General features: G+C 35.3%; 1 protein-coding gene across 1 annotated transcript in view; it reads left to right on the top strand.

Annotated features, from left to right (window-relative positions):
* The window catches only part of LOC116733194 (uncharacterized), a 75,574-nt gene that overhangs the window by 8,982 nt on the left and 38,906 nt on the right, over positions 1-27,686 (top strand). Inside the window, exons 12-25 of the mRNA XM_032583976.1 lie at positions 289-339; positions 537-583; positions 6,031-6,136; positions 6,461-6,493; positions 7,329-7,397; positions 9,487-9,747; positions 10,246-10,509; positions 11,277-11,543; positions 12,045-12,275; positions 12,730-12,984; positions 15,561-15,878; positions 16,103-16,375; positions 26,781-26,858; positions 27,183-27,215. Coding sequence (XP_032439867.1) covers positions 289-339; positions 537-583; positions 6,031-6,136; positions 6,461-6,493; positions 7,329-7,397; positions 9,487-9,747; positions 10,246-10,509; positions 11,277-11,543; positions 12,045-12,275; positions 12,730-12,984; positions 15,561-15,878; positions 16,103-16,375; positions 26,781-26,858; positions 27,183-27,215 — 2,286 coding nt within the window. The remainder of the gene's footprint in view (positions 1-288; positions 340-536; positions 584-6,030; positions 6,137-6,460; positions 6,494-7,328; positions 7,398-9,486; positions 9,748-10,245; positions 10,510-11,276; positions 11,544-12,044; positions 12,276-12,729; positions 12,985-15,560; positions 15,879-16,102; positions 16,376-26,780; positions 26,859-27,182; positions 27,216-27,686) is intronic.

Here is a 27,686-nt window from a genome sequence, read left to right as displayed (position 1 = left end):
CACATTTCTACATTAATGTTGTTTGACTAAAAACATTAAATAGAATTGATCAATAGTTAGTATTCTTCAACATACTTAGCTTTATCATTAAATAAAGCTAAAACATAATCATGAAATGAAGAAAATTCACACTGGAAACAAATATTAACATATTGTCAGGAAAATATTAAACTAATCAAACAGAGAGAAAAACATAACCTATTAGAACATCTACTTTGTTTTAAATTGATGTGATAATTTTATTAATTTTCACTCATTTGAACTTTAACCTTGTTTTATTGTCTTTAGGTGACACTTCCCTCTATGAGACAATCCAACTCAGCAGAGCCTCAGGAAACGGTAAAGTAAATGTTTTATAGCAGCTAAAGACACTGATGACAGAAAGATGACAAAAATACTGAAATATCTCTGATGGAGATAAATTGAAACACATTAAATATACAAATATAGAACGTAAATACCTATAACAAAATATGAAATACAAAAGTTAAGATGATTTAAAGATTTTTCTCAACATTAATTTTCTTCTATCTCAGCAGAGAAGATTCATCATCCAGCAGAAGATACTGACTATGCTAATTGCTAACCCAGGTAACTGCAGCTCAACATGTGGTTCAGATGATTAACATCTACATAATAGACATAAACTATTGACTAAATTTAGTAACCTGAACAAAGGAAATTGCTATAAAAGGTGGTTTGATTCTGCATTCAAATTAATATTTTATTATTCAAAATAATAATTTTAGATTGTTTTTTAATGGTGTTTTTAATTGTATCAGTTTATTGCCCTGATATGTTATTTTACAGGAGATTTAAAGTAAATCACTGAATTAGAATCAAACATATGATTTTATCTTTGAACATGTTCAACTGTCAGATTCTTTTATATAATTTTTGATGCTGATTAATATGTGACTCAAATTATTTCTCAATTGACAGGAAAGAGGAATGTGATGGTTCGTTCTCCATCAGGGCTGGTCCAAGGCAAAGGCAACGCAAGCTGAGTGTCTGCTTAGGGCCCGGGGTTGTTAGGGGGCCCTGTAAGTGGAAGTGATTCATTTTTTTTATTAATGATTTCTATGTGATTACATTAACAACAACGCACAATTTCCTTATAAAGTTGTGATTTTTTAAATACAATAACATATTTGATAACAAGAAAATAATAATAATAATAATAATAATAATAATAATCTACAGTCAAAATAATAATAATAATACATTGCTCTTGGGTTCCCCCTACTGGCCACAGTGGGTCACGCTTCACCGGTAATATGAGCTGCCTGTAATGTGCAGTGAACCAGTGGAAGATAAGTTAGCAAAACAATGGCGCAAAAAGCACTTAGCTTTCAGGGACAAAGAAAAGAAAGAGGAAGAATAGAAAAAAGTCGAGATAAAGGTATGTTTTTATGTGTCTTGGTAATGTAATGTTTATCAAAAATATTTGTGGAGCTACTAATGGAAAATTCAACAGCTAAACATTTATGCTAGCATCTTTGTACTTGTGTGAAACTGAGCTTTAACTTTCAATGAGTTTATTGTCGTTGTTGGTCTTATATATTTATGAGTTGTTGGCCTTTTTTTTCTTATAAACATTTCGTTCATTGTCGTTTAACATTTGATAATTATTAAAACTTCCCAAAGTTTGACTTTGTCTAGCAAAATGCTTTTACATCAGACTACATGGCTACTGCATTGATCTATCAATGAGCTAATCTTAGCTGTAGTTGGTGATGTATTGTTTGCTGCTGCACATGATATTTTATGCGGCTAAAACAAACATTATTTTTACATCAACTTCTTAAGTATGTGAAACTTCTCCAGGAGCTGTTAAAATTATTTGAAGGCACAGAATCAGCCCAGTACTGATCCACATTCACAGGCGAGAAAAACTCACCTAGTATAAATTTAATATCTAGCTATTGGTATTATTAGTATTTCATTAATATCTATGTATGTATTCCCTCTTAAATCCAATACATACTACATTTTGTTACTTTTACTACCACTAGCATATAGGATACAATTTAAAATGCGCAGTCAGAGATTTAATAAATTTATAGCAGGTGTGCGAATGATCTAATCATCTGACTATTGATTGGATCAATCCACATTAGCAGAAACAAAGCAGGGCTCCAAAACCAAATTTTGCTTCCAGCCCCATGGTGGCTTGGGTCAGCCCTGTTCTTCAGCATACTGCATCAGATAAAAGCTGTTATCTTGTATAATCCCATATCTTTGTATGCTTTTATTACAATCCTGTGAATAAAAATATAATCAAAATATCAGATATGCTTCATTTTGCTTTAGTAGAAAGCTGTCTTTTACATATATTTTCTGTTAGATCTGTGAAATTTAATAAAAACAAATCCTACACACTATTCGTCATGCTGAATGGAAGTGTTTCAGCTTTAAGATACTGCTCATGTGATTCTGTTAGTATTTTTAAACTGCTGCCTTTCTCTTCTTCCATTATTTATAAATGTAGCCACTGATAACAAAAACTATTCATAAAAAGTGAACTTAAGACAACCTAAGGTCACTTTAGGGTAAATATGTCCATGTAGTTTTGGGTTTTTGGCAAACAGACAATTACCAACACTGGGAATGGGAAGATGGACATTTTTGTAATCAGTATTGTAAGTAACATTTATTTTAATATAATTTAAATTGCTAATATCTGCTAGAACAAGTGGAGTATGTCTGACTACAAGTTTGCTCCAACCACATCAAACACTCATTTAAATACCAACAATATCTTTCTACAACAGATGAAGGAACTATTACTGGTCAGAACGTCACTTCCCATTTGTGCTGATGGGGCAGTAAATGTGTTGTAATTTTTATTTCCCACCGCTTGGTGGCAGCAAACAATATTTTGAATCACAAAGGTGTTTTCAGTTCAAATTTCTTTAAACTACCAGTTTGAGTTATATCAAGTAATTTTAAATTATCCTTCCTGTTCTTCCAATTATTTGTAAATGTAACCACTGATGAAAGAAAACATTCATAAAAAGAAAAGTGAAGACATCCTAAAGTCTCTTCAGGTTGAATATGCCATGATGGTGTTGGGTTTTTTAGTAAACAGACAATCAGAAAGGGAAGATGAAACTGTTTACTGAACATAGTAATTGTTCAGGAAGATGAACGGCCGTCAATGGGAGCATCAAGCCAGGGCCACACCATGAAGAAAGGTGAGTTAATTGTTGTTATAGATTGAAGGTGAGGAAGATGATCAGTGGTTCTTACTGATTGTGTATTCTGTGTTGTTTCCAGGATGAACGATGGTGGAGAGTGGACGGCAGGTGAACCACGACAGAGGAAACGCAGTGGTATGATAAAGTGTTTGCTCCCTTCCTCATTGACTATTATTTTGCATGTTTCTCTGATTTAACTGTTTGATAACAAACTGATAAGGGAAAACAATAACAAACATAACTGGTTTATAACACCTAAGTTGATTTTGTGTAGATACACCCAGACCTGAAACCTGCCACACCTGTTCTCAAGCAGGACAGACAAAGGCCCAATTTCAAGGCAATAAATTATAAAGTCAAATTTCTTTTAAGTCAAGTAAGGTAACATAGTTCATTGATTGTACTATAAAATTGTACTATGTGACTTGAAAGCACATTATACTGCCCCTCTAATTGTAACAGGCCCTCATTTAACTCTTGACAAATGTGATTGGACTTAAATTTATTCATACTTTTCTTTTCTTTTGTGAAACCCTAAAGCTAAAAACCTTCCAACTCACTTCTCATAGTGCTACACACATAAAATATAACCTTAAATGTCTCACAATGAAAACAAACATATTTTCCACTATATTAAGAGTTTAGCTTTGTTGTGAAGATCTGATTTCACAAAAAAGCGGTGCATAATTTTCAGATTATGCACCAATCTGAAAATGGTGCATAAGATCATTCTTGTTACTTTGTCTCTTTAAGTAGAAAAAGGAAATGTAACAAGTGAGTTTGTTTCAATGCTGTATTTAAGTTCAGGACCTCAGCAGAAAAAAACAAAATATAAAGACACTAACTACATTAGAAATGTGAATTTATTTTATTAAAAGCAGTTCAACCTATTATCCTCTGTGTGGAGCTGTAGTACTGGAGAGTTTGTGGGATATGAACTTGCAATAATTTGTTCATTTGCTCTTTGATTCACGTTGGGCATCAATAGCAAAATTACAAAATTTTGATTCTGAAATTTGGATGAACTGTTCTAAAACTTTGGCCATATTTAACTAAAGATGAACTCTTAAGACATGACCAGATTATTTCTAGAACATAAACAAGACCAGTGTGGACATGCACTGGACAGAGAAGTTTGCCATGGTAACAAGTGGAAGAACTGTCAGACTGGTAACAAAAACTAACCAAGGCGAAGGATGACATCATTAGTGATTGTCAAATGAAGCTTACTGGTTTTAAAATAATGTTTTATTACTCAAAGCTTTTCAACACAGTCCTCTTTGGTGCCATCTTGTGGTCAATAGTATGAACTGCAGTTTGTATTTACAGCCTAAAACAAATTAATTCATTCTAACTGTCCACTATAGAGGGTTTTATATACAGCCTCTGCTTTATTATCATGTGATACTTTTGTCTTATAGTGGGAATTCTTAAAATTTTTTCAACATATATTTTTAAGGAGAAAAAATGTGGTCCATTAAAAATGCTACTGATGATGAATAATCTTTCCTTGACTGAACGTGGGTCATTGTGTCGTCTACATTTCCCTCTAACTCTTTAACGTTTGTGAATATAATTGATAAAATGAGCACTAAAACACACCATAGGTCTCACCTTGTTGACTAGTGAATCAGGTATTAAACAACCAAAACTGTGACCATATGACTCTGTCCAGACTAATCAGGCCTCATCAGCTCCACACTGACCGTCACTAAGCTTTAGCACTAAAATAGATGGACTGATGGATACATCCTGAATATAACGTCAATATATTTTATAAAATGTTCATTTACCTTTAGCTGACACATTAACCACAGAGTGTTGCGTGATATTTTGTTAAATCTCTAACATGAGTGACACAAATTAGCATGCTCTTTATTTCTTGACCCAGGACGACACCTAAAGACATTCAAATACCCGATTCTTCCCATAATCCTTTGCACCTCATGTCTTAAAGCTAAAATGGCGTTTTAACACATGGTTCTACATGTTATTCACCAGGTCAGCCATCTTTTATTCACAGACCTTGTTCCAGGAAACACGTACAACTGATTATCTGATATGACCGCCATTTTAACACTTACGTCCACTTCCGTTCCTACACACAAACACACCCACACAAAATGTGATTAGAAATGTGCTGATAAGTTTCCATGGTGATGCTCTGTGAGATGCATGTTCCCCCATCGTGCTTAGAATTGTTTCTGAGCAGCAAAATGACCCTGAGTTTAAGTTTTACCCAGAAATGTTTCTGTATGATTAGTTTCTCACACAACTTCCTCAAAATATAAAGTATGCACAGTATCTGTACAGCAATCTATTATTGTTCATTGAGCAAATGTTATTTATGAGGCTGTTCTGTTCTGGTGGTGGTGACCTGCATCCTATAACAGGTAAGAGGGTAAAACTAGACAGGATGGTGCTCAGCAGATGAAGGTCAGTCAGTGGCAGAAAGTCAAAGTTACTGTTTTAATATTTCTCTCTCTGTGTAAAGTTCACACATCAAAACAGGAGAATATTAAAAATGAGAATGAGCAAACTGTTTTTTGCAAACTATTTTATAGCAACTCTGTATGGCAACATGGATTCAAATTTAGTGTTTTTTGTTTATTTGTATATTTTTTTGCAATCCTGAACAGAATGTTGTGCATAAGGTTAAAATATCTCTGCAACGGACAGGAAATACAAACCAGCATCAAGTGCTGCAGCCTCAGTGGCTGCTGTGGTGTGAAGTTAGTATGAAAGGGAAGGAAACACAGAGAGGGGATTGTAAGAGGAAGACGCATGAAACTTATTGATGTTATATATATTTTAGACTTAATTTCTCCTTTTATACGAACACAATTCAAACCAAGCAGAAGCCTTTCAGTTGAGCTGTGCAGCCGTTCTGGATGCCAGGATGAAACCTGCTCTGCTCTGCATGCTGGGCTTTTTCTGTAAGTACATCACTGACTTTCTGCTCAGAGTTTATGGAAAATATTTCTTCATGATAACATGTGGCCGTGTATCTCTGTTACGATCTGACCGCGTTGAAAAGAGAAGACTCGAGTCTTTTTTCTCATTTTATAATCAGCATTGTAATTCAAGCGGCTTTGGTCTCTGTTTTGACAAACATTGGACATAATGTGATATTTATGTCTTTATTATTTTTAAACCGTCATTTTTATTTTAATCTTCATCTAAAGTGAATAAAATCACATTGTGATTTTTATTCTTAACCAGCTGGATAATGTCTGACCAAACCTTGATCTTTATTGCAGTGCTCAGTTGTCTGCTTCATGGACGTGCTGATGGTAAGTAAGTTGTTTTGCATTTAACTTAAAGGAAGAAATATGTTGTTTTTCCAATGCATTTACCTTTGTTTTGTGTAGAAATTGAGCCTAATTTTGCAAGTATAGGAACAAACACTGTAGTAATCGGCACAAATCTTGTTTTTAATTACTGGAATTACAATTACAATTACTGGAATATATTATATTGACATGTTAAGATGTACAGTAGATGAGAAGAAGCTGAACAATAAAGAAAACTAATTTTGAAACCTATGGTTGCGCAGAACAACTTGTTCCTCTTCGTGTCTATTTGCCGATTCTCAAGACTGACCTGGAGTGTCAATTTATAATTTCAAAGACAAAACAAAGAAGATTTATCAGAGAAGTACAGAAGGCTGTAAAAGTCCTGTTGGTTTCCACTAAGTTATGATTTTAGAATCTTTGTTAGGAAATGAAATGTTTTAAATCTGAACAAAATATTTACCTTCATAGGGCAGAATTTATTTTTTGTCAATAGAGGAACATGAAGCATAGCTAATTGATGGAGAAATAAGGAACACCAAATATAGCAGAACTTGTACATTAATTTACAGAAAATATTCACAAGATGGAACAGAAGTTTAACATAATGTGACATTATCTTGTGTAAAGTTATTTCATTGCTGCCCATAGGAGCTAGGCTTAGCAACACAAATGAAGACAAAACTAAAAAGCAGAATTTCAGAAAAAAAATGAAAAGCAAGTCTAAATTGAAGTAATGGATTAATAAACTCTGTAATGAAATATGTTGGGCTCACCAATGTGTTTATGTACAAAAATGTAAAACTGTCACGGTTTTCCTTTTATATCATGCTAGCAGATCCTGTCAATCAAACAACACAACCTGTCGACGTCACTGATCCAGACGCCAACAAACCTCCTGCAGGTGAGAATTTATTTATTTTTTTCTGTCTGTTTTCAGTCAGCAATTTGATTTGCTCCTTGTGTTTGCTGCTCTGTTTTCCTGTAGGTAGAAATAGAGTCTTTCTGAATGGAGTTTGCATGTTCTCCTGTGTGGGTTCTCTCTGGGAACTCAGGCTTTTTACCCCAGTCCAAACACTGGCATGTTAGGTTAAGTGTGTGTGTGATCGTTTGTACCTTGGTGTTGCCCTTTGATGGACTGGTGACTGCACTTGTATACATGTCATATGAATAAACAACTCAAATAGTCGCATTTGTAAGTCCTTTAGTGAAAATAAGATCCAAAGGGAAAACATTTCACAAAACTTTAATTAGAAAGTGGAGAGTAGGTTAGTTATGCTAGCTTAACTTTTATCACCTTAACATGTACTCTTGCTGCGCAGTTTGGAGTATTTTATTTCAGTTAATACAAACATAGATTTTCTGACAGATAATCAGAAGTGCAGTTAGCTAATCAACCACCACTAATTTTCAGGCATCACTTCCTAATGATGCAAAATGAAAATTCAAAAACATAAATCTGCAACGGACAGAATGTCCTGTTAGATGTTTCTACATCCTTTTTTGTGTAGGAAATAGTTTTGTGGTTTTTAGTGTTAATTCCTGATGCACTTGAACTAATCTTTGCTCTTCGCTCCCGGGCTGTTGTTTACTGGTTGCCATGGCTACGACTCTGCGCTTGAACTTAAGATGAACGACTGAGAAAATAATAATACAATCACCCTTTTTTCTACATTTTTCTCCTGGACAAATTGCATCATTTGTTTGTAGAACGTGGCGATATTCATAGCAATCATCAAATAGGATGAAATATTTCATAAAGAATAAAGGAGCCAACGTTTGTAACATTTTAAATCATGGCTCATATTAAGTCAAGTTAAATTATGGGCCTTTATGAAGAGAAATTTGCTTTTTACTCTCTCTTTTCTAGAACTGACAGAAACCAAACTATAGATTTATTAGCAGAGATAATATATATTTTACATATTCAAACATCAGCATCTCAGCTTTAAGCCACATTTTATAAAATCCAGTAACATCGATGGTCACTCTACTCACCGACTTCCCCAACCAAACCCAAAACAGGTTTTGTGTCTTTAATATTTGCTATATTAAAGACACATCATATCTCATCTGCTATGTGTAAGTCAGCAGGACAAAAGGTTTAGCCAACCTACTGAGGGACAGCTGTGGAGTCAGAATCACATAGTTGAAAAATACAAAGTTTGATTCATTTGGTTTAGACAGAAGTTACTTATTCTGATTTTGAAAAGTTTAATAACATTTTGATTGTTACAGAATCTCATGTTGTTGATGTTTTTATCACTTGATAAAATCAGACAATAAAAGGCAACTATGTGATAATTCTTCACCAAAAATATTACTGAATTGTGAAACTGTTTTCTGCTGTAGGCAAAAATTCAGCAAATACAGGCTGATTCCATAAATTAGAAAATGACTGAAAAGTTCCTGTGTCAGCAGTTTCATCACCAAGTGAAAGACATTATATAGATTAATTAGATTACATATGTTTTAACGTATTTATGTTTTCTAGTATGTTTAATGACTCCTAAAAGATTATTTTCTAAAGGTCCTATTAATCTGACAAGCCTCCCAGCTCCTCTTCATCTCCACCAACATGCAACACAAAGTGAGAGGTTTTATGTTTGTAAGATGTCAAACATTTTTCAGGTAAATGTTTAAATGAAAAATTTTAAGATACTATGACACCTTGAAAGTCCAAAGGAACATTTGTTTTGCAAATTCTAAGCATTTTTCAAATAAGATTCACAGTGGTAAATGACTGATTGTTGTTCTGTGATTTATAAGAGTATATTTATAATGGCTTTTATTTTGATTCATATGCTCAGAAAATCACTGACAGCATTTGTTTTTATGTTTCTATAATCTGGCAACTCTGAGAGCAGAGATTAAATACACTAATAATCTAACATGCTGAAATCTCATTTATGATTTGATGAGAAAGGATTCACATTGTTGCAAATGAATCCTCATCTATACAATGATGGCTGTTGCTGTTTTCTAACCTGCAGAAATCAATGCAACTTTGGCTGCAGACGAAACAACCGTACCACCAGGGGGCAGTGTGACATTAACCTGTTCTGTGGACAAACCTGCTGATTTAACATTTGAGCTCTTCAGAGGATCTTCATCCACCTATCAGACCAGAGTTTCTCCTCGATCAGATGGAGTTTTCATCATCACTGAAGGAGGAATTTACATCTGCAGAGGATTTAAACCTGGGAGAAACTATGTAACAACTATGAGTAATCAAGTCACCATTTATAAGAGAGGTGAGTTTATGAATTTATCTTGGAAGAAAACATTATATACTTTCTGATGAAAAATCCATTTTGACATGATCACTAAAGGAAGTTTGTTACTTTGTCACATTTAGAGAGATGATATCTTGTTCTAAATGTAAATATGAGTTAAGATTCATAATTTGTTCAATTTTTAATATTCATTCAGCTGAATTGAATCACTTTGTTTAAGGTTTTGCTGACAAAATGTGCAGAAATATGAGAAAAATGCAAATTAACTCTATGTGTTGACATTTATTTATGTTTTTGTGAGATGTTGTGATGCACATTGAGATTTACATTCTTCCAAGACATTTTAATGACATTTTATTGATACATTTGAATGAAATTTATGACATAAAATATATGTTAAATGACACATCAGAGGAAAAATTCTTAGATTGACATTATTATTACAAATGCTACACGGTATAATTAATTGTTTAGTTTTCAGACTCTTTGTTTTCCTAATCATGTTTCTTCCTGTAGTTTCCAACAGAGTTTCAGTCACTTCACAACCAAACCGATCTCTGATATACAGAGGAGAGAAAGTCACTCTGAGATGTGAGATCCAGGATGATGGAGGAACTGAGTGGACATATGAATGGAAAACAACCAATAGAAACTCTCCATCATCCAGTAAATACAGGATCATCTCAGCTACTAAGGCTGACAGTGGAGAATACAGCTGTAAGGGTAGAAGAGGCTACGAGTTTACAGGATGGAGTGAAGCCATCAGACTGACAGTGTCATGTGAGTCAGACTGACCTCCATTCATCCTGAAAGTGTCTTTAGTTCCCTGATCTCCATAAAATGAACAGAACTCAATAATATCTCCATTTCACAGAAAGAACTGACTGCAGGCTAAACTGTGACTTTTGTGAAAGTTACATAAAGAAGAAAAACTATTTTCCATCCATAAAGTATCATAAACAGGAAGCTTAAAGAGGAACTGGATTATTTCAGAGAGAGATTAGAGGTTTAGTGACGTAGATGCAAAATGTTTTGGAGTAAAATATTTTCTGAAAATATTTACTAATGCAACAACATTTTTAATGTTCTGCCTTGGAGCTGTGGATCATTTAAATATGGAGGTTTGTTTGTCAAAACTTGGTTCTCACAATTCATTGATTGATTGATCGCTTCATATTAGTAAAGAACATCTTGGCTACATTAGACTCAGACTTTTTGTATAAACTGTGTTAAATAAGCTACAACCAATCTGTGTGTGATGTTGCTGAAATAATCTAACTGGACTTGAGTTTGAATTGTCAGGTCAGATGTGGAATTTCACCAAAATGATTTTTGGAACAAATAAATTTCCTCCAGCTCTTGTTGATAAGAAACATGATGGAAAATCTAGTTTATTAGGCTCCTGCAGAGTTTATATTTCTCAGTTTGAAAAAGTAAATGTTAAATTTTGGTGTAGATATTTTTATTAGAACAAAATGATCCCAGAAATAATAAATAATTCATATTCTATTTTTTTAAAATATTGTTCTGATTTTCAAACTCAACAGCTGATAAACCCAGAGCCACCCTGAAGGCAGAGAAAAGAATCATACCAGCAGGGGGCAGTGTTACACTGAACTGCTCTATTGAAGGATCTACTGGCTGGAAGTTCAGGTACACATTTAGACGTTATCCTTTAGATGGATCCTCCAGAAACACAGAACCAGATGGAACCATCAGAGTGTCAGACGGAGGAGAGTACAGCTGCAGAGGAAGAAGAGGAGACTCATCTTTTCTATCAGAATCCAGTGAAGAGGTCACCATTCAGGAAACTGGTGAGTTTAGTTATCAGGTCATCATCATAACAACACTTGATCTTTGAAACTGAAATTTGTTTCCTAGTTTTTCAGAAAATGTAATTATTAAAATAGAATAATGATTAATCAACAGGACAGAGAAATATTTACAGTTTCAAGATTTGAATTTTTTTTTTATTTCCACTGAAACCACCAAAGTAATCAGATGTTATAAAGAATTTAATCTGATCTCAAATATTTAAAATTAACAACATCCTGCTGTAAAATATGTTCATCAAACTATAGAAAGTTTTTTTCTATTTTTATGTTAAATATATCTTCAATTGGATTCTGATGTATTTAAACTGTTAACATTTTCAGTTAAGTTTCTGATTTACACAGTTTAACAAATGATTTACTTTACTATAAATATTTTGACACTTGCACAGAGTAAATATCTGCTTCTTCATATCATTTTATATGTTCAGGTTAATTTTATTTCTATTAATTTCCAAACCTGATATTTCTTTATGTGAACAGTTTCTAAGCCGACTGTGATCCTGCGACCTCGTTGGTCTCTGAACGAAGATAAAGTCCATCTGGCGTGTGATATCCGGGAAGGAGCTGTGTGGACGTATGAATGGAGAAAAAACAATTTCAATTATAATCCAACACCCAGGATCATCACAGCTAACAGTGGAGATTATAGCTGTAAAGGAACAAGTGACTATTTCTTAACACGGTGGAGTGATGTCATCACATTAACTATCTGTAAGTTATTAACTTTTGACCTACAATAATCAAGCAAGCAACATTAAAATAGCTTAAACAAATGAACATAAAAGTAGCTGCTGCAGTTTAACACATTTAGCTTCTTAAGTAAAAACACATTTGCCCAAATGATCAGAATATGTCTCTATTTGGTTAAAATGAAATTATTAATATAACATTTTATGGATGAATATGTTTGCTGTGTAAGTGTTTGAAACTCTTAATTTCTTTCTGCTTTGCTACAAGTTAAGCTGATGTCATTTTATTTTGAAAGGTTCTTATTAAATAAAACAAAAACTAATCTTAAAGGAGCTGCTGGACAGTTTGGAAGAAACATTGATACTTTTTAAGTGATTTTAGAAAGTAGCTTCTCTCAGGGAAAGTGTTAAATTAACACTTAAATTTTACTCTGGACTGTTGTGGTAAACTGCTAACCAGATATTTATTTCTTTAGCTCCCAATAAACCCAGTTTGATTCTGCAATCCAACTGGTCTCAGATCTACATAGGAGAGAAAGTCACTCTGAGATGTGAGATCCAGGGAGGAACTGAGTGGACGTATGAATGGAGATCAACCAATAGAAACTTTCCACCATCCAGTGAATACAGCATCATATCAGCTACTCATTACCACAGTGGAGAACACAGCTGCAGAGGAAAAAGAGGGTTTTCCTTTACACCATGGAGTAATGTTGTTAAAATAACTGTATGTAAGTTGATTATTTATTACTGACAAGTGATCATTTTTAATGACAGTAGCAGGGCCGTGCAGAGACCTATGGAGGGGCAGAGGCTCAAATTTAAAAAAATTTAAAGGAGTTGAACAAAAACTCCATGCAACAACACAGCAACAACCCATATTAATCAAGAATCTAATTGGATTCTACTGTATCATTGCTATCATGTGGGGAAATGCAAAGCAAATATAATCTATATTTTCCCCAACAGGTATAAAGTTTCTGTTTCTGCTGCTGACAGTCCTGGAGGGCTGAGCTGATCTGAGACTGTATCTGTTAAACAGACCAGAGGAGAGAAGGTCAAAGGTTATGAAGTTATGAAATAAGCAAAATTGCTGACATTTTACTAATGAAGCTCTAATAATATCTATTCAACCTCTAGAACAACCTGGCTGTAGACTGATTTATAGATGAAAAAGCTCCAAGGGGTTAACTCTATATAATAGTTTGATGTTAAACCTCTGAGATCTAGAATTATAAGACTGAGATATCAAGGCAAAGAAAACTCAGTAGCTGCTGGTAGGGGCCATTCAGGGGCCTCCAGACATTCAGGGGCTTCCAGACATTCAGGGGCCTCCAGACATTCAGGGGCCTTCAGACATTCATGGGTCTCCAGACATTCAGGGGCCTCCAGACATTCAGGGGCCTGCAGACATTCAGGGGCCTCCAGACATTCATGGGCCTCCAGACACTCAGGGGCCTCCAGACATTCAGGGGCCCCTAGAAATGGTTTAACTATAACACAGACCATAGATCTAAACCTGTAACATCATTTATAGAGAATGACTTTGTTATTACATTTTATTTAATGCATTCAGCTGAGAAAAATAAATAGTACATTTAGGATTTAATTAGGAAGTTTACTTTGTAAAAGTTTAAAGAATCATCTTGATAGTTTGATTGTTGTGTTACCATGGCTACAATATGGTTAATCTTTGTGTTTGAATTGGTTTTGTTCACAAATGCATCACAGCAAATAACCAATAATCAGTGATTGATTTTAAACTCGGCCAATAAACCTGGTCTCCCTCTCACAGATTCACCTTATCAATATTTAAACATGTTAGTGATGCTGAGGTTCTTAGTAGGACAGGTTCCGGAGGGAGGGGGGTTCTGTCTAAGGCCCCATATTACCTTGGACCGGCGCTGGAGGAACAGCTGCTGCGATGCGCATATCTGGAATCCACCTGGAATCCACCTGGAATCCACCTGGAATCCCCCGGTGTCCCCTGTCAGTCCGCCGATGCTTTGGGGACATTTTGATTCATTTCATTGTGGCATGTTTGGCTTTTTGCTGTTGTTCTAATTATTGCTACGCTTTGATCTGCGTTGCGACTCGCGGTGACAGTCGGTACCGTGTCTTATATCAGTATGTCTGATATAAAGACAGATATTCTTTCTATCTGTCAGTGGACCGACTCAAGCTGCCTGTAGTGAACCGGGCTTTTAGCAGAATGATGAAGTTAAAGTCAGAAGTTTTCTCTGCAGCCGAAGCATTTCTGAGTTTATGGGCGAGGCGGGTTTTGTCCCGCTATTGCAAAGACGATTATGAAAATATAAATAGAAACAGTTTTTCTAACGTCAGACATACGTTTTTATTCACATATGAGTGTATGGGAAAATATTCTTGCCCATAATTTGATAGTTAGAGGGCACAGATCCTCCTCCTCCTCACCATGGACCCGGAGTCTGAACAACATGGAGGCTCTGAGAGTCATTATTAGACTGAGGGCAGAAAGAATAGTTTATTTTTCCTAAATTATTATATTTAGCTAAATATTATTGCTGAGGGGCACAAACAGGCCTTCTGACATACAGATTATTTATCATTTTTAATGACAGTATGGCCCACTTGTTATATAGGATTTTTTTTTTTACTTGAAACAAAATAAAAACGCAGCTTTTCCTATAGCACACAATCTAAGACTATAACTATTTTTATTATTTCTATAATCAGTCACACCTGTCTAGTTATTTTAATGAGCTGAAGGTTGTTCATGTTTATTCCCTATTAAATATTACATGCAGCTGAAAATTATTGTTAGATGTATAACAGCTTTAGGCCAACCTTTAATTTCTTTATATTTTATTACAATAGATTAAAATTTTCTGAACATCTTTGAATGAATTTTTTATACATTAAAGAAGCCAAAGTCCAAAGAAAATGTCTGAAAGAGTTTCAGAAAGTTTTTAGAGACATCGATCAAAGTCACCTTAGAGTTCAGTGATACAAGAAATAAAGATTCAATAGATTATATTGATCAGTGTTTCTAGTCCCTGATTTATGTGATAAGAGAAAAATGAAAGTGTTGAATGAAATAAAATTCACATTTTAAGAAAACAATAGTGTAAAAATATAATGTTTCTGAAAAAGGAAGTAAAATATCAAAGTTTAGGTTAAACCAGAGGGAGCATCTGTTATTATTATTACTATGGTTATTACTTCAATTTCAATATATAACTATATTAACTCTTTAAGGGACATAAAACGAAGATAAAAGAGAGAGGTTGTGGTTAAATGTTTGACCCAGTTTCAAATCTCTCTCCAGTGTCTCCCCCTCAGCCTGTCCTCTCTGTGTCTCCATCATGGCCGAATCCTGGAGCCTCAGTGACTCTGAGCTGTGAGGGTTTGAAGCATCAATCAGAAGGATGGAGGTTCTTCTGGTATAAAACTGTTCCTGATCCATTCAAGTGGTACCAGCCACAGTACACTTATGAGCTGCTGCCTGGCAGCACCAATGGGACTGAGCAGAACTCCTTCATCATTAATGGACCGACTCACACAGGAAGATTTGTGTGCAGAGCAGGAAGAGAAGAACCAAAGTTTTACACTTATTACAGTGAACCAAAGTTTGTCTGGTCTGCAGGTCAGAGATGAATTAAAACATTGATCATTGGAGGCTGTTAAACATTCACAGATAACATAAAACTTGTTTTTTAAAAGACGAAATAATTATTTCCTCTATGGTAGTTTATTTATTTGACTTGCTGAAATGTTTGCTGTAATCTTTATTACTATAGAAACAAACCATTTTAATGAAACATTTTAAAGATGTTTCTGTTCTCAGATGAAATCCTGTCTTGTTTTCAGATCCTCGTCCAGCAGCTTCTCTCTCAGTGAATCCTGACAGAGTTCAACACTTCAGATCTGACTCTGTGTCTCTGAGCTGTGAGGGAAACTCTACTGAGTGGAGACTGATGAGGTTTATAGAACGAGACAGACTGTCAGACTTTACCTGCTCAGACTGGGGGAACATGACTGGATCTACATGTACCATTAAACCGTACTATTATATGGATGGAGTGTTCTGGTGTGAGTCAAAATCTAGAGAGTTTAGCAACGCTGTCAACATCACTGTACAGGGTAAGATCTGGTTAATTATGTTTTTTTTTCCATTAACCTCTTTTTGCATTTATAAATCATAAATATATTTATTATTGTAAAATATGTTTAGTCCAAGGTTAAGTCATAAAAAAACAAATTATGCAAAAAAGAAATTTCACCTAGATTAATTTCTATCTTCTTTCCATTATAACTACAGTTTATGTTCTAAAGGTCGTTGGGTGATATCAGGACTCTATTTAAAAAAGGTTATATATATATATATATATATATATATATATATATATATATATATATATATATATATGTCTTTGAAAGTAAACATTCAGATTAAAATATTGATTTTGTTATTCTTGATGTTCTGCTGCTCATAAAGCTAAAATCTTCTTTTCTTAGGAAAAAAGAATAACATCAGATTATATTATATTTATTATTTTATATTTTATATTTATTGCCTCTTGGTCAGATTTTTAAAAAAAATTCAACATTTCGTTTTATTGCTTTACGGATGACGTCCAGATTTATTTGCCCCTAAAACTACTAAATGGTAAAAATGAATCTCTATAGATATTAATAGATTGTTTAGCTGAAGTTAGATCATGGATGGATCTAAATTTTCTTCACCTCAATCATAGCAAAACTCAAGTCCTATTATTTGGTCAAAACCTTCACACTAAAAATCCAGATTTGATTCTTGGTTCTTTGCTCCGTTTTGTTGGACTTCAGCCAGGAATCTTGGTTTTATCTTTGATAGATGTTTAAAATTTGACAACAAGTTAGTTCAGTTGTTAAATCAGGTTTTTATCACTGGTGGATTTCAGCAAAAGTGAAATCTTATTTTTGTTTTAAGGATTTTATTATCCATCCCTTCATTACATCTGGATTGGATTATTGTAATTCTTTATATAAAGGCCTGGATAAATCCCTGATCCAGCGTCTTCAAGTGATCCAGAACGCAGCAGCTCGGCTTCTTACAGGAACCAGGAAGCGTGACCATATAAGGCCCGTAATGGCCTCCTTACACTGACTGCCTGTTTCGTATCGAATAGATTTTATGATTCTTTTAACAACTTATAAAGTTTTAAATGGGTTAGCCCCTCCTTATCTTCAGGATCTTTTGAAATTTCATTCTGTGTCCAGAACTTTAAGATCCAATAATCAGCTGCTATGTTCCTCGGACTCGACTTAAGAGAAAAGGAGATCAGGCTTTCTCCATCGCTGCTCCTATTCTCTGGAATAATCTACCTTTCCAGATTAGATCTGCCCACAGCCTGGATTATTTTAAATCACTTCTTAAAACTCATTTTTGTTCTTTGGCATTTAATTGAGGCCTGATATTGTAGCTCTTCTGTTATGATGTTTTTTTTGCTTACTATTATTATTTAAATATTATATATTCTTTTCTTGTATTGTTTCTCTTTTTCTTTTCATCAACTTATTTTATTGTGTTTTTTGTGCATCACTTGTTTTAAATCTGTTTTTAAAATATGTTTTAATGTTTATTTCCACTTGTGATTTGATGATTTATCTTTGGTGATGAGCTCAGCATTTTTCTCAGATTCTCTATCAGATTCAAATTGAGACTCTGGTTGGACGACTCCAAAACATTTTCTCCAAACATCTACAGTAAAATAACTATTATATTAGTTCATTACATTATTTTCTGTGAACAAACTTGTCGTCATGTCGACTAAAAAGGAGAAATGATGAAACATGACTACAAATACATTTTTGGTTGAAGAATCAAACATTTAATTTCTGAATAATAAATCATTTGAAAGCATAAAGCAGCTTAAATGGATGTTATTCACCTGAATATTCTCTGATTGTTTTACAGATGATTATCATGATGGTGTTATCCTGGTGAGCCCTGTTCATCCTGTGACTGAAGGAGATCCTGTTACTCTGAGCTGCAGAGATAAAAAACAAAAACTTCTCTCCAATGTGTTTTTCTATCATAATAATAAACTCATCAATAATGACAGCAGAGAGGAGCTGAATATCTCTGCAGTGTCAAAGTCAGATGAAGGTTTCTACAAATGTCAACATTCAGGAAAAGAGTCACCAAGGAGCTGGATGTCTGTTAGAGGTGAGGAGGATTAAAATGTTGAATTAATTTTATTCATTAATATAATTAAACTTGAATTTAGGAACAAGATAAAGACCAAGAATGTTTATGAATATGTGCTGAAGATTTTTATCTGTGTTCAAGTTTGAAATCACATTTTTACAAAACAGACGATACTGACATGAAATCTGATGCTATTTAAGATTTATTCATTTTTAATGTTTCTTATTTCCAGTAACTGTATCCAGTCCTGTCAGTTCTTCATTTCCTGTCATGTTGATCGTTGGACCAGTTGTTGGAATCGTTGTCATTATTCTCATTATTCTCCTGATCTTGTTGTGGCGCTGCAGACGGTCCAAAGGTGAAACTTTTTTCTCCTCACAGTGGATCAGATTGTTCATTCATAATCACTTTAATTATTCAGATATGGACATTCATTCTTTTGTGAAACAAACTAGAAGCAGGATGATTTGAATAATCAAAATACATTTATTTTTTATCAGATCTGTGCTGCATAAGGTGAGTAGATTACATCTTTTTCTTCTCCCTATTATAAATCATCATTGCATATATAAGATATAGATAAATGTAATGTATTTATTGTGTTTCAGGTCAAAGGGCTCAGAGGTCAGAGGTCAGAGCTCCACCACAAACCAGCCTGAAGGTCGTGAATATAAATCTCTTTCTCATGGTCAGAGTTTTATTAATGTGTTTTTGCTTAGAATGACAGATGAACACAATCAGTTCCTCTTTGTTTTGGCATTGACCTGTTTTTCACCTGAACTCCAGATATTGTTCTTTTAATGCTGCTTTAGACAGAATGCTTGGTCATTAGCTCCAGATGTTTGTGTGACTGATGTGAGCAACAGATGTTCTGTCAAGTTCTCATTGTAAAGGGTTGTGAGAGGAGTCAATGCTAAGACATGTTGTGTTTGTTTGTTGTTCTCTGTTTCTGTCTGCTGTGATCTAAAAGTCTGAAGGAGTTCAGCTTGGAGTCCTGAGGGAAAACTATTGTTTCATTCCTCTAACAAAGTGAAAAATGTTTTTTTTTAGCAGTTTTATGGGACTGGACATGATAAAATGTCTAAATTTAATTAACCTGAGTTTGTTAGCTGTACGTTTTAATTAGCTTTATGTTATTTTGTTATGTGTGTAAATGTCCAATTGAACATTTATTACGATTCTGCTGTATATTTTAAATGTGCTGCTGTTTAGATCAAACTGTTCATGTCAAAGAGGAATCTAATGAGATGATCGACTTGGCTGAAGCTTCTGGACATGGTAGATCAAATCTTTTTTAATATGTTTTAGGTTAAATAATTGTGTGATTTACAGATGAGTAAATATGTATTTATTTTTTAATCTTTAATATTTCAGCAGCAGATGAAGCCCCAGAGGTTACATACTCTCTCATTGAAATGAAATCCTTTAGGAAAGACAGTGAGTCCCACTTATATACAATATATAGCCTGAGAAAATGATTCAAAATGGTTTTATCCTACATGTTGGTGACTATTGTATTATTTTCCCAGGGGGACAAGGTGGACCAGAAGAGGGCGCTGTTTACTCTGAGGTGAAAACAGGAGCTGCAGGTAAAGCTTCATGAATGATACAATAGTTGATAAAGTTTATTTCTCTGCAACAGTCGGAGATTATTGGTTCCCAAAAGTTTCAGCTTCCAGCCTAAAAAATAACGTATGAGACTTTTGACTCCAATTTACTTCCGATTACACGTATCACTGATAAATCATCTTAATAGTCTATAATATTAGGAGCATAAATATGCTTTTAATATGTTTATAAAATAGCTTAGATTTATTTCTGAGGAGCTCAGAAATAATGTGTTGGAATATTTTTTCTTCATTTTTTCGCTTTAATTTTAGATTTGATGTTTTAAATGAATCTCTTCCTTGACAGGGAAGTCGGGTCCTGCAGCAGCGGAGGCAGCAGTTTATTCTGAAATCAGATCAGCACCAGCTGTGGAAAACAGTGCTGCCATGTAGGCTGCAGGCTCTGAGTTTATCCTGCAGTTTATTACAAGACTCACAACAACTGCTTTGATCACACAATATTTTTATCCGTCATAAGAAATCTCCTAGAGAATCTGTATTGGTCACTCAAAGAATAATTCTCTGAGATCCAAATCGTCAGATGTGCTTAAACTTTAGTAAAGGTTTTGCAATGCAACATTTTATAAAGACTCACAAATCGTTTTTTTTTAACACAACGCAAATTGTGAATTGTTTTGTGTTTATTTTTTTCTAGAAGTATGTTGCAATTAAAGTTACTAAATTTGATTTGGAACAGTTTGATTTGGTTTCATGTGAAGCAACTTTGCTTCACATTTAACTATTTATATCAAAAACTTGTGACTGTATTTTTATCGTCAAGCACGTTGTAAATTAAGTAGATTGATCATTTGAATGCAACACATAAAATCAATATAAGATGTTAGACATAATTGGGCACAATAGTGATTAAAATGATTTTTACAGTCTCAGGTAAATAGATTGTTTTATTAATGCTACTTGTAACTGAGCGACAATTATTAGATATATATCTTTGCTCTTTTGTTATTATAGTATTTCAGTTGAAGCTTAAACCTGCACACTTGCTGCTAGATGGAGTTTTTACACCTTAACAGCTAGACGACAGGAAAGTACTGAACTTTATGCAATCTTTGGTATGTGTAGAATATGCATCTATAGGCACCTTGCAGCTCACATTTGTGAAATAACTCTAACCAATAATGTTTATTGGTTGAGCAGCAGCAGCTGAATTGATTCATTTTCTGTTTCAAATGATGAAATAGAAATAAGTAAAATATGGGATCTTTTTATCTATTCTTGTTGCTTTAAGTTATTTTGCAGTAGAGTTATGCTCCTTCGCAATATCCGGATTTTTTGTATATTTTGGAATTAGATATATATAGCAAGCATGTTGACTTTTATTAAAAATATATTCATTCATAAGTTCTAAATATGTCTCTTAGTTTTTATATCTGCATGGACTTCAGCGATTTCTCTCGGTAGTGATTTTTGTTTTTGCTTGTGTGCTGAAATAAAAGTAACATCATCAATGGCTTGTTCAATTTTTTGGGCTTGTCATCTTTTGGTTAATTTCAATATTCACTGCCGGTGATGCTTTATATATATATATATATATATATAGATATATACACTGCTCAAAAAAATAAAGGGAACACTCAAATAACACATCCTAGATCTGAATGAAAGAAATATTCTCATTGAATACTTTGTTCTGTACAAAGTTGAATGTGCTGACAACAAAATCACACAAAAATCATCAATGGAAATCAAATTTATTAACCAATGGAGGCCTGGATTTGGAGCCACACACAAAATTAAAGTGAAATAACACTACACGCTTATCCAACTTTAATGTAATGTCCTTAAAACAAGTCAAAATGAGGCTCAGTATTGTGTGTGGCCTCCACGTGCCTGTATGACCTCCCTACAACGCCCGTGCATGCTCCTGATGAGGTGGCGGATGGTCTCCTGAGGGATCTCCTCCCAGACCTGGACTAAAGCATCCGCCAACTCCTGGACAGTCTGTGGTGCAACGTGACGTTGGTGGATGGAGCGAGACATGATGTCCCAGATGTGCTCAATCGGATTCAGGTCTGGGGAACGGGCTGGCCAGTCCATAGCTTCAATGCCTTCATCTTGCAGGAACTGCTGACACACTCCAGCCACATGAGGTCTAGCATTGTCCTGCATTAGGAGGAACCCAGGGCCAACCGCACCAGCATATGGTCTCACAAGGGGTCTGAGGATCTCATCTCGGTACCTAATGGCAGTCAGGCTACCTCTGGTGAGCACATAGAAGGCTGTGCGGCCCTCCAAAGAAATGCCACCCCACACCATTACTGACCCACTGCCAAACCAGTCATGCTGAAGGATGTTGCAGGCAGCAGACCGCTCTCCACGGCATCTCCAGACTCTGTCACGTCTGTCACATGTGCTCAGTGTGAACCTGCTTTCATCTGTGAAGAGCACAAGGCGCCAGTGGCGAATTTGCCAATCCTGGTGTTCTCTGGCAAACGCCAAGCGTCCTGCACGGTGTTGGGCTGTGAGCACAACCCCCATCTGTGGACGTCGGGCCCTCATACCATCCTCATGGAGTCGGTTTCTAACCGTTTGTGCAGACACATGCACATTTGTGGCCTGCTGGAGGTCATTTTGCAGGGCTCTGGCAGTGCTCCTCCTGTTCCTTCTTGCACAAAGGCGGAGGTAGCGGTCCTGCTGCTGGGTTGTTGCCCTCCTACGGCCTCCTCCACGTCTCCTGGTGTACTGGCCTGTCTCCTGGTAGCGCCTCCAGCCTCTGGACACTACGCTGACAGACACAGCAAACCTTCTTGCTAGTGATGTTACGTGATGTGCCGAGGCTTCGAGGCGTGTGTCGAGTAATGGAGGGGGCGTTTCCGTAAAGCGCGTATCGAGGCTTGCTTCATTTAGGGGAGGAGCCAAAAACGATGACGTCCGAAGCCTCGCTGCCTGGCTGTACCACGTGACTGCTTCGGGAAGTGGCTCAGAGTTTGGCGCGGGGTTTGACAGCTTTAAAAACCCCACAGGCTCCATTCAAAATGTGGGTTGTTGTAGGCGAGTTGCGGTCAGTTGAGAGAGTGGATAGAGTTTTGATAGTTTGGATAGCAGAGTTTGGATAGTGGTTATTTAGTTTGAGACAGTTAGTTTGGTGTTTGGAGAGTTTAGGAGAGAGATAAATAGATAGATAGATAGATAGATAGATAGATAGATAGGAGATTTAGGAGCGCGAGGACAGGATAGGAGTAGGATGGAGCCGGCGAGAAAGAGGAGGATTTCCCCTATGTGGGAACATTTCGATTTGATAAGCCCTAACAAGGTAAGGTGAACTGAACATTTGCAGATGCATTAGGTTTGCTTATGAGGAACTGTATTTTTCACAGTTTCTTATTTTCTGTAAAGGTGAGGTGTTTATTGTGCTCCAAGGAGTTGGGGTACAATAATAACACCTCATCCATGTAGTGTCAAAAAAGAGAAATTGTTTGAAACCAAAAACTGTGGAGAAATTGTTTCTTAATAAAAATGCATGAAATCATCCAAGTTACACAAGCATTAGCCTATTCACTACCCCCTCCCTAGTTCCACAAGCACTTTCACTGTCCTCTGCCTGATTAAGCCCATGCCATTTTTCTAGAGTCACAGAAAAACATTATTACACAACGTGCCATATCACATGACACTACTATTTTGGGAATAATTACACACAGAGAATACATTCAAACAATATTTTATTATACACATATGTGTATACATAATTTATGTAGACAAATGATTTCGTCCTACACCTTTTGTGAAGTCATTCCCAAGAGCCATAATAGACAAAAATTCAATGCATCACACGTGTTAAGATACAGCTGGCTGTGATTATACACCTGGCCAGTAGGTGGTTTCGTGTGCACATGAAGCCTCAAGAAATGAACCCTTTCTCGAACCAGTTGGCTCAAGTGGTTCAATGCCTCATGAGGCTTCATCTCACCATCACTACTTCTTGCCACAGCTTGCATTGATGCGCCATCCTGGATGAGCTGCACTACCTGAGCCACTTGTGTGGGTTGTGGAGTCCGTCTCATGCTACCACGAATGGGAAAGCACCACCAACATTCAAAACTGACCAAAACATCAGCCAGACAGCATAGGTACTGAGAAGTGGTCTGTGGTCCCAACTGCAGAACCACTCCTTTATTGAGTGTGTCTTGCTAATTGCCAATTATTTCCACCTGTTGCCTATTCCATCTGCACAACAGCAGGTGAAATTGATTGTCAATCAGTGTTGCTTCCTAAGTGGACAGTTTGATTTCACAGAAGTTTGATTTACTTGGAGTTATATTGTGTTGTTTAAGTGTTCCCTTTATTTTTTTGAGCAGTGTATATATATATATACTTTCAAAGGTTAATAGAGGAGCGATGCTATGATGACTTCCTGAAGACGAAGTTTCAGAAAGAGCAGGAGTTTTTAAAGAGACAAAGCCCCAATTTCAAGGCAATAAATTATAAAGTCAAATTTCTTTTAAGTCAAGTTAGTTAACATAGTTCATTGACTGTACTATAAAATTGTACTATGTGACTTGAAAGCACATTATACTGCCCCTTTAATTGTAACAGGCCCACATTTAACTCTTGACAAATGTGATTGGACTTAAATTTATTCATGCTTTTCTTTTCTTTTTTTGTGAAACCCTAAAGCTAAAAAACTTCCAACTCATACTTCTCATAGTGCTACACATAAAATATAACCTTAAATGTCTCACAATGAAAACAAACATATTGTCCACTATATTAAGAGTTTAGCTTTGTTGTGAAGATCTCGCTTCACAAAAAAGCGGTGCATAATTTTCAGATTATGCACCAATCTGAAAATGGTGCATAAGATCATTCTTGTTACTTTGTCTCTTTAAGTAGAAAAAGGAAATGTAACAAGTGAGTTTGTTTCAATGCTGTATTTAAGTTCAGAGTCTCAGCAGAAAAAAACAAAATATAAAGACACTAACTACATTAGAAATGTGAATTTATTTTATTAAAAGCAGTTCAACCTATTATCCTCTGTGTGGCGCTGTAGTACTGGAGAGTTTGTGGGACATGAACTTGCAATAATTTGTTCATTTGCTCTTTGACTCACGTTGGGCATCAATAGCAAAATTACAAAATTTTGATTCTGAAATTGGATGAACTGTTCTAAAACTTTGGCCATATTTAACTAAAGATGAACTCTTAAAACATGACCAGATTATTTCTAGAACATAAACAAGACCAGTGTGGACATGCACTGGACAGAGAAGGTTGCCATGGTAACAAGTGGAAGAATTGTCAGACTGGTGACAAAAACTAACCAATGCGAAGGATGACATCATTAGTGATGGCCAAATGAAGCTTACTGGTTTTAAAATAATGTTTTATTACTCAAAGCTTTTCAACACAGTCCTCTTTGGTCCCATCTTGTGGTCAATAGTGTGAACTGCAGTTTGTATTTACAGCCTAAAACAAATTAATTCATTCTAACTGTCCACTATAGAGGGTTTTATATACAGCCTCTGCTTTATTATCATGTGATACTTTTGTCTTATAGTGGGAATTCTTAATTTTTTTTGTAATTTATTGGAGAAAAATGCAATTTATATATGGTTCATTAAAAATGCTACTGTCACTAAGCTTTAGCACTAAAATAGATGGAGTGATGGATACATCCTGAATACAACGTCAATATATTTTATAAAATGTTCATTTACCTTTAGCTGACACATTAACCACAGAGTGTTGCATGTTATTTTGTTAAATCTCTAACATGAGTGGCACAAATTAGCATGCTCTTTATTTCTAGACCCAGGACGACACCTAAAGACATTCAAATGCCCGACTCATCCCATAATCCTTTGCACCTCATGTCTTAAAGCTAAAATGGCGTTTTAACACATGGTTCTACATGTTATTCACCAGATCAGCCATCTTTTATTCACAGACCTTGTTCCAGGAAACACGTACAACTGATTATCTGATATGACCGCCATTTTAACACTTAACGTCCACTTCCGTTCCTACACACAAACACACCCACACAAAATGTGATTAGAAATGTGCTGATAAGTTTCCATGGTGATGCTCTGTGAGATGCATGTTCCCCCATCGTTCTTAGATTTGTTGCTGGGCAGCAAAAGGGCCCTGAGTTTAAGTCTTACCCAGAAATGTTTCTGCATGATTAGTTTCTCTCACAACTTCCTCAAAATATCCACAAGTATGCACAGTATCTGTACAGCAAGCTATTATTGTTCATTGAGCAAATGTTATTTATGAGGCTGTTCTGTTCTGGTGGTGGTGACCTGCAGGATATAACAGGCCAGAGGGTAAAACTAGACAGGATGGTGCTCAGCAGATGAAGGTCAGTCAGTGGCAGAAAGTCAAAGTTACTGTTTTAATATTTCTCTCTCTGTGTAAAGTTCACACATCAAAACAGGAGAATGTTTAAAAATGAGAATGAGCAAACTGTTTTTTGCAAACTATTATATAGCAACTCTGTATAGCAACATGGATTCAAATTTAGTGTTTTTTGTTTATTTGTATATTTTTTTGCAATCCTGAACAGAATGTTGTCCATAAGATTAAAATATCTCTGCAACGGACAGGAAATACAAACCATCATCAAGTGCTGCAGCCTCAGTGGCTGCTGTGGTGTGAAGTTAGTATGAAAGGGAAGGAAACACAGAGAGGGGATACTAAGAAGTAGAAGCATGAAACTTATTGATGTCATATATATTTTAGACTTAACTTCTCATTTTATATGAACACAATTCAAACCAAGCAGAAGCCTTTCAGTTGAGCTGTGCAGCCGTTCTGGATGCCAGGATGAAACCTGCTCTGCTCTGCATGCTGGGCTTTTTCTGTAAGTACATCACTGACTTTCTGCTCAGAGTTTATGGAAAATATTTCTTCATGATAACATGTGGCCGTGTATCTCTGTTACGATCTGACCGCGTTGAAAAGAGAAGACTCGAGTCTTTTTCCTCATTTTGTAATCAGCATTGCAATTCAAGCGGCTTTGGTCTCTGTTTTGACAAACATTGGACATAATGTGATATTTATGTCTTTATTATTTTTAAACAGTCATTTTTATTTGAATCTTCATCTAAAGTGAATAAAATAACATTGTGATTTTTATTCTTAACCAGCTGGATAATGTCTGACCAAACCTTGATCTTTATTGCAGTGCTCAGTTGTCTGCTTCATGGACGTGCTGATGGTAAGTAAGTTGTTTTAGATTTAACTTAAAGGAAGAAATATGTTGTTTTTCCAATGCATTTACCTTTGTTTTGTGCAGAAAATGAGCCTAATTTTGCAAGTATAGGAACAAACACTGTAGTAATCGGCACAAATCTTGTTTTTAATTACTGGAATTACAATTACAATTGCTGGAATATATTATATTGACTAGTTAAGATGTACAGTAAATGAGAGGAAGCTGAACAAAGAAGAAAACTAATTTTGAAACCTATGGTTGCGCAGAACAACTTGTTCCTCTTTGTGTCTATTTGCCGATTCTCAAGACTGACCTGGAGTGTCAATTTATAATTTCAAAGACAAAACAAAGCAGATTTATCAGAGAAGTACAGAAGGCTGTAAAAGTCCTGTTGGTTTCCACTAAGTTATGATTTTAGAATCTTTGTTAGGAAATGAAATGTTTTAAATCTGAACAAAATATTTACCTTCATAG

This window comes from Xiphophorus hellerii, chromosome 14, assembly GCF_003331165.1.
Source record: "Xiphophorus hellerii strain 12219 chromosome 14, Xiphophorus_hellerii-4.1, whole genome shotgun sequence".
NCBI classification, from domain to species: Eukaryota; Metazoa; Chordata; class Actinopteri; order Cyprinodontiformes; family Poeciliidae; genus Xiphophorus; species Xiphophorus hellerii.
Note: the sequence above shows the minus strand (reverse complement) of the source record. Positions and strands in the feature narration are given on the sequence as shown.